This window comes from Citrus clementina, unplaced genomic scaffold (assembly GCF_000493195.1).
Source record: "Citrus clementina cultivar Clemenules unplaced genomic scaffold, Citrus_clementina_v1.0 scaffold_5, whole genome shotgun sequence".
In the NCBI taxonomy this organism is placed as follows: Eukaryota; Viridiplantae; Streptophyta; class Magnoliopsida; order Sapindales; family Rutaceae; genus Citrus; species Citrus x clementina.
The window spans coordinates 23,558,342-23,572,162 of NW_006262201.1; the positions used below are offsets into that span (position 1 = coordinate 23,558,342).

Below are 13,821 nucleotides of genomic sequence, written 5' to 3' on the forward strand. Positions count from 1 at the left end.
TGTAAACTTTGAATAGAGGAAAAAAGAAAAACGACCTTATTTCAAATTGCGCACAGAAGAAGAGTGACTTAAATCGTCATCAGTATCCAGACATTCTGCAATCATAGAGTAGAGAAATTTTAACAGGAACAGTGGAGAAAATATTATGTATATGCTAGACCAAATTAGTCCCTTTTTTGGTTTGTGAAAACTTGATTTTTTATGAAATATTTTCAAACAATATTTCCACAATACACTTGTTGATAGCCAACATTTGATGGTTTAAGGATTTTTTATGGGAACAATGCACTGATTACGTTTTTTTTTTTTAATTTTTTTAATGCGATGAATGATATTCAGCTGTTCTTTAATTATGTGTTCATAGGGAAGAACATTTTATAAGTACTTTCCTTGCCTTCTAACTTTCCAAGGAAATATAGGTGTGAAGAAAAGCAAACCCAATGAACAAACAGAACACAAACTAAAATAAAAGAACAGCAATGATGAGAATAAATAATTGGCAAAGAAAGAATGGAAAAAGTATGCACGTTTTCAAGGAATTATAAAATACGAAGGCTTTTAATGAAATTTTATCATAAAAACGTACGCAAGGAGTTATAAAAATTTTAGAAGACGAAGGGAGCTCCCAAAAAAAAAAAAAAAGAAGAAAAAGACTCAAATTAAACTAGACTAAAAAGACATTCAATTATGCAAAATCTGTCCATAAAAGTCTGAAAGGATCATTAAAATTGCATTGCAAATTTAACAGTAAACAGAGGGACCCATTCTAAATAATTCAGATGAAATTGCGAAACAAGCCATGGGATTAAATAAATGAAATAAAAATTAATTACCAGTTGAGACTTTCTTCTAAAAATTCGCAACTCCAAGTCATAAGAAGCCTATGAAATTAGTCGTACTGCGTAGAGTATATCGACGACCCCGCCAACAGCTGAAAATAAAATTCTTATTCATCAATTTAAACTTTTACTTTATAACAAACATTTTATTTAAAAAGAAAAAGCAAATTTTGTAAAAATTTATCATGGGAGATAGAGAGTAATATGTATATCCGTACCTTCTCAGCATGTAATTGTTGTATGGTTGTGTTTAGATCATTATTAGCCCAACGCCGTTGATTCAATGTCTCTCCATACTGGACGTTTACTCTCGGAGGCGTGATTGATTCTCCTGTAGTGAAAATCTTCATCTTGGGACAACCAGTCACTCCCAGATATTCCAAAGATGGGAATCTGAAGGTGTAATTGGCATAGCAGAAACTTGTGAGGCTATCTAAATCACGCAGAGCCAACGTCTTCAATTTGCGGAAAACAATCTCTTCTTTTTCAACTCCATCTTTGTCATTTGTTACCACCTCTGTCATTGCTCTGCATCCATATACTTGCACTTTGACGAGTTGCACTAGAGTTTTTGCTGTGGAAAATGTTACCATGTGTAACAATTTCTTGCAACCGAAAGCTACAAGTTTTGTTAGGTTCCGAAAAGATACCGATGATGATGGCAATAGAATTAACAGACGTTGACAATGATATACTCCTAGAATTTCAAGATACTGAAAAATGGGGTCAAGTTTGGAGTCTTGTTTCCACAGCTGCTTCAGATGATAGTGCCGGTGCAGCTCTAATGTTTTTATCATTGCCAACTTCCCCACATGTTTCTCTAAGCTTCCTTCCTCCGAAAATACCTCTTTGTTGAATGCAAAAAAAGACAGTATGAGTTTTTCAAGATTGTGAAATCTCTCAAGTACGTTCCAGATTGGAAAACAAGCTGAGTTATCTGAACCAATCTCTAGTTCTCTAAGACTGCCAAAAAGGTGTTGTGGGAAATCGGCCCGCAAAATCATCTCCACATCTTTTCCACTTAGTGATAGTTCCTTCAAGTTGGGTACGATCTGATCATCATCAATCATAATAACTAATGAGGTCAATTGATGTTCTTTCAAATGATTTTGAGTAATCCAATCACAAGCAGTGACTTTATAGTATTTATTTTATATTAATTTTACCCCTAAAAAAAATGAATTAGTGATAAAATTCATTATATGATTTTTTTTATATGTTAGTTTTAGAGGTAATAAAGAAATTAGGGAAAAAAACGAAATTATTTTATTGCATGATAGTAAATTACTAATTTATTTTGTAAGTTTTTCTGTATGGAAAGACTAAGGATTCTTTTATAAATGCTATACCTAAAAAAGATTATTGTATAACAAAAGTTTTCAATTTATTGAGCATTAATTTATCGATACTTTGTCATATTTTTCAAAGTTAAAAATAAGCTATAGATAAAAAATCTAGAAAATGGCTTCATACCTTTTCCAATGGCAATAGGGGCTGTTGTGCAGGAATACCAAGTTGAAAATCTGCAGCGAATATCTTTAATTTGTCACAACCATGCACTAAAAGAATTTCTAGTGCGGGCCATTCCGAAGTATGCATTCCAGGGTACAAACATCTAAGTTTTGGTAGATCTTGGAGTTTCAGAGTGGTGAGCTGTGGAAAGACAAAATAAGGGATCACTTGATCTGCTCTGTTTTCAGAAATGATCTCCTGTAAATCCTCACAGAAGCGTATATCTAGGTGTTGGAGCTGCTTAAGGCTTTCGATCATAGACGCTGAAAATATGTATTTTAATTTATGACAACGCTGCACAGTCAATCGTGTTAAATTTTGAAAGCGAGGAAACATGACCGGAAGATGATTGTAGTGCCAAATCTTGTCGACATTAATTTCAGATATCTCCAAAGCCTCCAAGTTAGGCAACGCAACCTAAAAAAAAGAAGAATTTCTCGTTAGATCCAATATCCATATGGGAAGCACTTGTTGAAATTTTCTTCTTTGATTACAAATTAATGCAAAGTCAGAATCAATTTCCAACTGACAGCTGAGTATGCATTCTAATTCATACTACTTGTTAAGAGCTCAATTAGTGAGCGCGTGAGATTCTTTTTATCCTTTTTTCCATTTTCTTTCAATTCTTTAAATGATTTAATTATTTTCCACGTATGACATCAAAACAAAACGCATGATAGAATAAAGTCTGTTATATATACATATATAAAGAAAATGTTAGCCTACGCACCTTCTCGTTGAAAAGCAGAGTTGAAATGTCCAAAGTGATTTCGCTGGTGCAATACATAGTCGTCGATTCCTCTTGTGACGCTTGCCTGTTCGGTGATGCTGAAGGAGTCTTCACCTCACGGCAAAAACTTGTAACCTCTGGAAGATTCCCCAGACTCAAAGATCTTAATTGAGCAAACTCTATCTTCTCAATTGCATTATCAACTTCTTCCCCAATTGCAAAAATCTCTTTCATCTTGCTGCAATTAACAACTGCAATTCTCTCAAGTCTTGGAAGGCATTTTGTAGTAGAGAGCCAAAAGATGTTACTCAACTTATCACAATTATATGCTTCTATGTTTTTGAGTTGGTTGAAAGACTCTACTTTGAGCCGATCAATACATATCCTCTCCATGTTGATCAAATTGTGAAGGATAACTGACTCCAAAAGAGGAAAGGCATCACAAGCGACCATCTCCCTTGAATCGACGATACAAAAGAAGTCAGGATTATTTTGAACCCAGAGAATCTTCAATTGTGAAAAGCCCTCCGTGTCCAAATTGAAAAGAACATTCTCGATGCCTTGCAGCTTGTCCAACCATAAGCATTCAACGTTATTGATGCCCTGCAATTTCATGGAGCAAATGTCCATAAAATCAAGCTTGAGCTTCACTGCTCTTGAAATCTTACGATCTCTGTCGATCAAAAAGTGCTGCCGACTTTTAAACCAATTTTGTCCAGCAATCATGGGATGTGTGAATAACCCATTTCCAATATGTATTTTGAACCTTTCGAGCTTTCTGGCCAAAAAGCCTTCTGGTAACATACTCTCATTTTTAACATCAATTTCTAGAGTGGTTAGCCGAGGTAAATGCATCAATTCATCAAGGCTAGCATTACTTCTTTTGCTGTTGGCTCTTTCAACCTCCCATTCAATGGAGCAATTACACATATACAATTCTTCTAATCGGATTAGGCTTGATATGACATTTGGAACAATAACTTTTAGATGGAAACAGTCTGTCAAATCTAACAGCCTTAGCTTTGTCAGTTGACCTAGTGCTTTAGGCAACTCTACAATATCAGACCGCACGAAGCTGAGGATTTCTAGATTTTCCAACTTTCCAATAATGGCTATGTCTATGCCTCCGAAAATGCTTTGATCAAGACAAAGTGTCTGAAGATTTACTAGAAGACCAATTGAAGATGGCAATGACAATAACCGCATTCCATTAAAATCCAAAACCCGAAGCTTTTTCGTCCTTTTGAAGAAGTTCTCAGGAATATTAGGCACAGCAAAAGAGTTCTTGGGAGACATGAGTAGAAGTTCAAGTTGTAGAGATTCGGACCCATCAGGAATGTCATTAATAATACTATCTTTTAAAGAAATTGCAAGATATTTTTTTAATTCATCTGCATTTGGCCATTTCCAATCATCCTCATTTCTCACCACAAATCCAATTTTGTCACGACATGCAATTGAAATGGCAACATCGCGAACAACGTCGTGCATAGAAAAGTATTTACTGCCACCATCCTCAAGCAACAAACAAGAGTCTCTTAGTTGATGGACCCATGCATCTAATTTGTTATGTGCATCTTCTAGCTTATGGACACTTTTAAATACACCCAAGCCCATGCTATATTTGAACAAGTCCATAATTGGTGCTGGCGTAATAAGACTACACAGTAAAAAAGTTTTCTTGAGTTGCTCACCTCTTAAGTACTTGTAACTCAGCTCAATTGTTGAGTATGCCTCTGCTGGTACTCCTTCGTCGAAGCTTGCCTCTGAAGGCGTTTGGAGTTCTTGCAAGGCATTCTTCCACACAGGCAGCTCTTTTTTTCTCAGTGCCTTTGCTACTGTGGTTAGGGCAATAGGCAAACCTCCGCATGCCTTGGCTACACTTGTTGCTGTAGATTCTAATTCACGATTTTCCACATAATCACCTGCCATTATCTTGAACAATCTCCAGGCTTCTTGTTCATTTAAAATGCCAATCGAGAAGTTTTTTTCAGATTCCATCCTTAACAGCACATCGAGATCTCTTGTTGTGAATAATAATTTGCATCCTCTGTGCTCAACTCCAAAAGGAATTCCAATAGTCCCCAAATCAAGAGGTTTCCAGATGTTATCCAGAATCACAAGGATCTTCTTCTCATTCTTCAATCTTTCATATAGTCTACTAGCTCTTCTAGACTCAGCTTCCTCGGACAACTGTAGGCCTAACGTTTCCGCAATTTCCTCTTGGATCTTTTTTATGTCTGGACTTTGGGTAACCTCCGAAAAAGCCACCATATCGTAAAGCTTGTCTTCAATGGCTCGCCTTGCAAACTCCTTCACCAGTGTCGTCTTTCCAATGCCGCCCATGCCGTAGACCCCAATGATGCTGACATCAACATCGATCAATGCATTTTGAATGGCCTTCAAAGTAGAAAGTCTTGATTCGAAGGCCTCGCAGCCTTTGTGAGACTTGAGCCATATATCCTCCGGAATGGTACGGTAGGAAATTCTATCATCAAATTTCCCAGCTTCTTCTTTGAGTTCAACAATGGCCTTCACCTTTGTTTCTGCTTCCTTGCTAAGCTGATAGCCGGACTTCAAATTAGGACACAAGCCCATGAGACATCGTTTATTTGTTGTCACCTCATCGTCAATGAATTTGGCTGACTGCTCAATGGTGTTGTTCGCACGAACCAGCCACTTCTCAACCTTCTCTTCAATCTTTTCCCCTTTTCTTTCAGCCTCAGAAACCCTGTGCTGAATGCTTCTCCTTTCATCCTTGAGCTTGTCTATTTCTGCCTTGAGATTCTCAACGTTGGCTTTATAGTTACGCAAATAACCAAATCGGCGTTCTGTAGGAGGAGCCAAGCATTTCACAAATTCTAAAACAACAGTAACAATGCTTTCCACCATCCTGGATCCCTTTTTTTTTTTTTTTTTTCAAAGTTCTGACAAGAAAATAAACAACGAGCGAAACATAGAGAGAGTGAAAAAAAAAAAAAAAAAAGCGAAACAACGAAGATGGACAGTTTATCCTGTTGTGGAAGCGGAGAAATGAAAGAAAGAGTAAAAGCTGTTATGGATCTGGTGAGAAGATGGAAACAAGGAAAAGGTTTCTAGTTCGAGAACTGATTGAATTAATATAAGGAATGATTTAGATAATAGAGGCGTAGGGAACCAATCAGAATAACTGAAGTATTGACCAGAAGAAAGACGGAAAAAATATTGACTGGTAATAGAGATGGAAAAAATGAAGATATCTTGACACGGTAGAAGTACAAAGGGTAGATATGGAACCAAACAGAGACAACAGCAGACCACAACAAGATTGGGAATGGACAGAAACTAATTAACAAAGACTGGAGATTACAACAAAACAGATGCCAAGAGAAAACTTGATCCAGTGAAATTCAAGAGAGCTGACAACAAAAACTGATACTACTTGATTGGGAATTGAAGGCAAAGAGTAGGAGCTGATGAATACGGGGATCAAGAGGGAAAAACTGCTTGCTCGTAAAACTACTTTCAAGCGAATCTGATAAAATTATTTCAGTACTCGTGGGCGACTCCTTTTTAAACTGCAGAAGGAGAAAAAAGAAATGTTCTGAATTTCAATGTATTAATTTTTATCCTAATTTATGTTGAGACTCGTAATCTCGTCTCAATGATTAATTAGTAGATAATCTTTTTAACAAGTATGTGATGAATAGATATATTTCTTGACTATTAGTAGGTTAGATATATTTTAGCATAGGAATGAAAGTACAAGTTGTGTCATATTAGAATACAAATTTGACCTAAAAATATTGTTCTATGACCTTTTAATTATTTGTCAGCTAATAATTAAGTCATATAAAAAAAATAATAATCTGAATTAGTCTTTAAGTATTATAAATATTTCTTGATTTTTAATTATAATATCATTATTTAAAAATAATTGCTTGACTTACATAGTAAGTCAATAAAATATCTAACAATAGTGGTCATAAAACATGTGATCCTCAATCAATGAAATATCTAACAATATCATCACCTAAAGTTTGAGATATGTTATCCTTATTCCACTGCGTCAATTACACTCCAGTCAAATGCTGCCATCATTATTGAACAGTCGACATCCACCAGTTCTAATTGCCAAAACTTAGAACTAAACAGTAGCTCGGTCAGAAAATCAAACGCCAGTACCGGTCAAATGACCGATAAAAATATAAAGAAATAAAAATTTTAAAGTTTTACTTTATTGCTTTTTTAATCTTATTACTATTTCGGGTAATTTTTACTTTCCTCCCCTCAGCTTTGGACTTTTTGCACTTAGATGGTCAAGATACATTTATTAGTAAAGACCTCCCTACCGTCAGTTAATTTGTAGTTGACTGTTAGTTGAATTCAAAAAGACTGAAATACCCCCAATTGGATTTTCAAGACTGAACATGCTATACATTTGGCGCGAAAACTATAACAACCATAATATTACCATTATACCCCTTCAAATTGGGTTATTTACAATTGCATTCAACAAATAAAATGATAATTCTATTTGGGTAATTATCACTGTTGCAATTTGACCGTTGGATCCGAATGGTCACATTGCCACAGATTTGCCTATTTAAAGGCTTAAATACAGAGCTTTGTTCACAAGCATCTCTACCTCTTCTTAACACTTTGCAAACTCAACTACATTTCTCTCAATCTTTCAATCTCAACAACATGGATTCAGAGGGCTCAAGTGCAGTAACTAACAAGAAGAATAGATATAATAAAGGCAGTATGAAATGGAGGAGTCAAGTTAATGGAAATCTGATCAAGTTTAGGAACTTGAAATGTGATTGCAGAGTACGTGCTGCTGTTCGAATTTCAGAGACTGAAGATAATCCAAACAAGCTATTCTACAACTGTCCTTATGATGCCTGTGACTTTTTCCAGTGGTGTTGTCCAGAACCAAGTGATTTCGACAATGGTGCATTCTTTGAAGGTCATAGAAGTTTTACAGTAGCACAACAACAAGTGCAGGTAGAACTTGAAGAAATACTAAGTGCCCTGAATGAAGTGAAGATTATACTGAAAAAAACTTATCAAACTCAAAATGTTTGTGACCAAGACTTAAGTGATGTGCATAAACTCACTTCAAAGAAAACCGAACAAGGTGGGGTGATATGTGGGCTGCTGAAGGCTGTGCTCTGTTTGAATGCCTTTTTTTTTTACTGAGTGTTCTTGTGGTTATTTTCCTGAAGTGATTAACCTAAATTACTAGCATGAATTTTGTAATAAGTTGTACTCTAACTACTGGAATGAGTAATGATAAGATGAAAATTTAATGAACTTGTAATGCTCTATTTTTAGAATGCTTATCTTTGCTAACTAAGTGTATATAATGTGAAGTATCCTGTTTGATTTGAGCATATGGCCTAGTCTTCAATACTGCATTTCCTATGTAATAACTTAACATAAGCATTCTGTACATATAGCTAAAAATTAAAGGGATTACAATACTTTAGTTATAATAATATCTATTAACAGTAGCAAAATTAACTTGTGAGTTAAACTTTAACAGCAACAAGCAAACCAATCCAGAACGAGTGAGAAGAGAATCTATTAATTGCATTCCAGCATTAAAATTCTTAAGCAGTATCATACATAGTTACATTCAAGCAGCTGTCACAAAGCATGAAGCAGTTGAATATAAATAGCTTCTGGTAAACTCATGTATAATTTCCAGGTATTAACCAAGCAAGCTTATCATATTACTTGTCTTTGGCATCACAATAATATCATGTACAAAAAACAAACTAACAAAAGGCTCAAACCTATAGTCAGTCTGAGTAAAAGATGATACACCAGCTCCATTCTTCTGCCCATGACAAGATGTTGTATCATCTGATCCCTTCAAAAAATTAGTTAGTGGGAATAGTCTTGATCTGCTTCTCATGCTGGATGCTATCACTTTAATGGTTTCATTCTTGAGTAACATGTCCTGGCATGAATAAAACAAACACTTACATATGAAAATTAAAAAAAATAGATGTTGATTACTAAAATTATTTAAAGAATCGTGAATAAAACTCACCATTGTCATGGACAGTAGGCTGAGATAGTGCACTGCAAGCAACCCTTTGAGTTATAGGCTGATTAGAATTAGAAGTGCCTTCACCATTCACAACCTATGCCACACCCATTACATCATAAGCAATTAAATTAATTAAATTTAACTACTAAATGAAAGAGAGATGATAATTAACCTGTTTGCTAGATACTTTAGTTCTTTTGCAGGTTCTCTTGTTATGACCCCAATGCTCACACTTAGAACATTTGACACTTGAACTCCTCTTGAATGTAGCTGGTTCATCAGCTTCTTTCCTCCTCTTGATCTGTGGCCGGCCAACAGACTTGATAATTATAGGTGGCTGCAAATTATCATGTAGAACCAGTGGCCACATCTTCTCATCAGGTAAAGGAAAGTATTGATACTTGTAGGTGTTGATAAAAGCTGGACATTTCAGATAATTATGGATATAATCTTCAATGTTGAGCCTTTTTGCATCAATGGAACAAACACTATGCTTACAAGGTAAGCCGGATATCTGCCATTCCCTACAATTACAAGTTTTTTTACCTAAATCTACTACGAATACTTTACAGAGATCTTCCATCACTTCGAAGGTGTTTTCATGACCAAATATTACTGTTAAACCTCTCGCTGCAGCTCTTGCTTCCACAATCTTTCTCCTAACAAGAGGTGGTAGATGTCCATTCCATTTCTTTGCATCCTCATTCCTTTTATGAATAAGTTTCATGATCTTTCTCCTTATCTCTTCGAGCATCCTAACAATAGGCATGCCTCTAAAACTGTTAATCCAGTTATTGAACGATTCAGTCATGTTATTGGTCACATGATTGCACTTGGTGTGGTTAGGAAAAGTGTGTTTAGCCCAATATACAGTTGGAATGTTCATGAGCCACCGGTGAGCTGCATCGCTGATTTTCTTCAATTCCTCAATGCTTTCACTGAATTCTGAGTAGTTTGGACTTCTACATGCCTTCCAAAAGACCTTTTTCAACAAAGTGCCAGGAAACTTTTGCTTGAAATTGGCATAAATATGCCTACAACAGTATCTTTTGATTGCATTAGGAAACACTCTATCAATTGCATTGATCACTCCTTTTTGTCGATCACTCATGAAACATAGGCCTTCTCCACCATTACAACCAATCTGGTCATATAGCTTTTCCATGAAAAACTCCCAAGAGTAAGTGTTTTCACTCTCTACTACACATAAGGCTAGTGGATATATACCATAATTAGCATCAATCCCAACTGCAGTCAATAAAACTCCTTTATATGGCCCTTTTAGATGGCAGCCATCAACCCCTACAAACTGCCTACAGCCTTCAAAAAAACCTCTCCTACTTGCATCAAGCATCATGAAAAATCTTTTAAATACTGGGTGAGCTGTATCTCCATTCAATTCCCTCTCAATAGCTACTGTGGATCCAGGGTTATACTTTATCAAAGCTTGTTGGTATCTACTCAGTTTGCTGTAACTTTTCTTGTGATCTTGGCCAAGTAATTCAAGTGCTTTTTGTTTTGCTCTGTATAACCTATGCACACTGCACTCAATGCCATACTTTTTCAAAAGCTCAGCTGCTATTAACTTGACACTGACTTCGGGAGTTGACTTGAAGATATGAAGATAAGTGGCTGCAATCCAGGTTGAAGTAGCTTCTCCGTTATCATCATCAATCCCACCACATGTATGAACATCACATAGGGTCTTAATTTGAAATGAGTTGCTGTTCCAGTTTGGACTAGCATGAATTCTCCATGTACATCCTGACTTAGCACATCTAGCTGTCACTCTGGCTTTTTCATTTTTAAGTCTATACAATCTGAAGCCATTTCTGATGGCATATACCCTCAACACCTTCCTAAACTCATAAACATCTACAAACAACTGACCAGGCCGTAGAACAAGGTTATCTCCATCTTGTGTGAACTCAAATCCACCTGAATTGGTGTCATATCTCACACAAGCAGCAATTTCCTCATCAGACGAATCAAATTCATCACCAGTCTCATCACCTGACTGATAATCATCAAGAACATAGTCACTTTCTTCACCATCTGATCTTGCATTCTCTTCATCACTTTCTTCACCATCTGATTTAGAAGTATAAATTGTGTCAGTTGAACCTTTGCCATTTTTCCCAGAATTCTCAGAGCTAAAGTGTACTGTCATATCATCTTCGAGTAAATAACCACTCCGAATACTGAATTGCGTCATATTATTCTCATTGTTAATTTCTTCAACATCATCTAGTTCATTCCAATTAATTTCAGGATCGACATTGAGGTTGACAGAAAACTGATTTTCAGGAGTTATCTCAGTCACCTTGCCATCAACTACTGCTTCAACATCATAATGCACAACACTGTAATGCAATAAAACAACATAAATAAATGCTATTAATGTTAAAGAAAAAGCTAAAATTTAGTAAATAGAAAATGCAAAGTGTAGTTGACTGGTAGTAGCACACAAATGCAGCATATCATCTATTTCAAGCTTATTAAAACCCACTTTAAAAATTACATCATGAATATTACCATATGCTTGCAAATGCATAATCAACCGTAACATAAGCTAAAACCATATGCTTGCAAAATACCCAAAATGGTGTTGGAAAATTTATTCTCGATTTTATGTTTCACAGTTCCATAAACATTATCAAAGATGTGTCAATGAACAAATAATGAAGCATAAACTTGACATTTACAAACAACTCACCATAATATCAATACGCTCTAAATGGAGCAAAAAAAAAAAAAGCTTGATTCAAAACTAACCTATAATTAATTTCAACATACCGATTCAAATCTTTCGAGCATCGGTGAAATTCAGAGCGGGACATGATGCAGATTTAGTGTTTCTTCTTCACTTCACCCAAATAATAGATACTGCTTTGCTAGAAATTAAAAAAAAAATTTCCTTCTCAACAGAGCTTTCGTCGTCTGAGCTTCATGAAACTCAGCTTCATGAAAGAGAAACGTGCAGTTTCAGAGAAAAGAGAAAAAGTTTTAAGCTTTGATTCTTTTACAGTTTTTTATTTATATCAATTATCACAAGGCACGATTTTTTTCACAATGATTTGACAATTCACTGGGCTCATGTCAACTAAAATGTGTAAAAGTTAGCTTGTCAAATTAAATTACTAAATTGCCCATAACTAACCATATGAGATTTACCGTTTGCATTCCGTAAGGGGGTTTTTACTAATAAATGAATCTTGGCCATCTAAGTGCAAAAGACCCAAAGCTCAAGGGAGGAAAGTAAAAATTACCCTTACTATTTCTCGTTGCACTTATAAAGAAACCAAAGCTTTAAGAGAAATCGGCCAAATCATGAAGATTGAAGAGTAAATCTATGGTTTTATATTTATATTTTTATTTTTAGATAATAGATATTATTTTGATGAATTTTTAATATTAGAATAATGTTAGGAATTTCGATAGTAGAATTCTAACTTGAGACCCAATTGTTATGTGTCATTTTTTTATTAGATAATAAATTTCATAATTAGTAAAATTAATATTTCAATCATCTAATAAATGACTATCATATCAGTTGAGACTTAATTATTGGGATCCTTAACATTGCTCTTAGTATTAAATTGGACATCTTAGCTAAATCAGATTAAAAATCAAATTAGATTTTTGGCTTTTATCCAACATTTGTTTTTTGGTCTCTTTGTAGTGAACGAAATAAAAATACAACAGGTTCAACGACTGGGCAATTGATAGTCAAGTAGAAGCAAATCAAGGCTAAATGGGAAAGAAAAATGATATGTGTACAAAACAAGGAGAAAATCCGTGTAACTGAAGAGAATCAAAGTGCTTTTGAGATTAGAAATTGAAGCAAGAAAAGGGTCGCTTGATCCATTGAAAATGCTAAGAGCCAATGGCAAAAGAGAACAATGTTAAATAAGAAAACAGCTAGCGCTAGCAGCGACCACAATAGACAGAAAAGTTGAGATGGATTTACAATATTTCTGCCTTTCTTCATGCTTTAACAAATATTGCTCTATAAAAAAAAATATTGAGCGTTTTTATTATTGGAGTCACAAAAGACCTACACAATATAGCAAGTGCTAGGAATAAATAAGAATATATAACTCTCTCTCTAATTCTCACTCTAGCTTTTAATTGTCATTCAAAACCCAAAATTCATCCTTAAAGTGTAAGCAAATCAAAGATGACAGCGTCTGGTTGTCATACGTGCCTTTTAGTTTTCGGATGACATGGCGTACACTTCTTCTGTAAACCGAACATGACATGTCGTACTCTTTGTTTTGAGATCATATTTCAAACTCTTCATGCTATGAATGTAAGATAAACTACAATCATCAAAATATTTAGTGTTTATTTGGTAATGTAACGTCATAGTTGTTGTGAATTGAAATTATTTCTGTGAGATAAAAGGATTTGGGTCATTGTTTGTTATTCTCTGGCAATATTGTCTGGCCGTGACTATTTGTTAAATATTAAAAAAATAAAATTATATTTATTAAGTATAAAAAATAAATAAACAAACAAAAATAAAAGGAAAAGTTTATACATTACATAAAATAATAAGAACATTATCAATATTTCACACTCTATAATTGAGTGATGTGTTGTCCAACTGCCATACATTGGTCTCAAATGGAGACTTAAATATTAAAGTCCAAAGTTATTGTGATGATGACTTATAATCGCCAAACTTGACATAC

At 34.9% G+C, this 13,821-nt stretch overlaps 2 protein-coding genes across 2 annotated transcripts; both read right to left on the reverse strand.

Moving 5' to 3' along the window:
* Nucleotides 1–889: 889 nt before the first annotated feature.
* LOC18043057 (disease resistance protein At4g27190) lies at nt 890–5,991 on the reverse strand. Its single transcript, XM_024183656.1, has 4 exons — nt 3,082–5,991; nt 2,313–2,768; nt 1,058–1,891; nt 890–931 (listed from the first exon to the last, which is right to left on the reverse strand). The coding sequence occupies exons 1-4, from the start codon at nt 5,971–5,973 to the stop codon at nt 890–892; spliced, it is 4,224 nt and encodes a 1,407-aa protein (XP_024039424.1). The 5' UTR covers nt 5,974–5,991.
* A 3,020-nt stretch (nt 5,992–9,011) lies between these two features.
* LOC112098048 lies at nt 9,012–11,706 on the reverse strand. The gene is made up of 4 exons (XM_024183657.1): nt 11,660–11,706; nt 9,312–11,487; nt 9,125–9,218; nt 9,012–9,031 (listed from the first exon to the last, which is right to left on the reverse strand). The coding sequence occupies exons 1-4, from the start codon at nt 11,704–11,706 to the stop codon at nt 9,012–9,014; spliced, it is 2,337 nt and encodes a 778-aa protein (XP_024039425.1).
* Nucleotides 11,707–13,821: the final 2,115 nt, after the last annotated feature.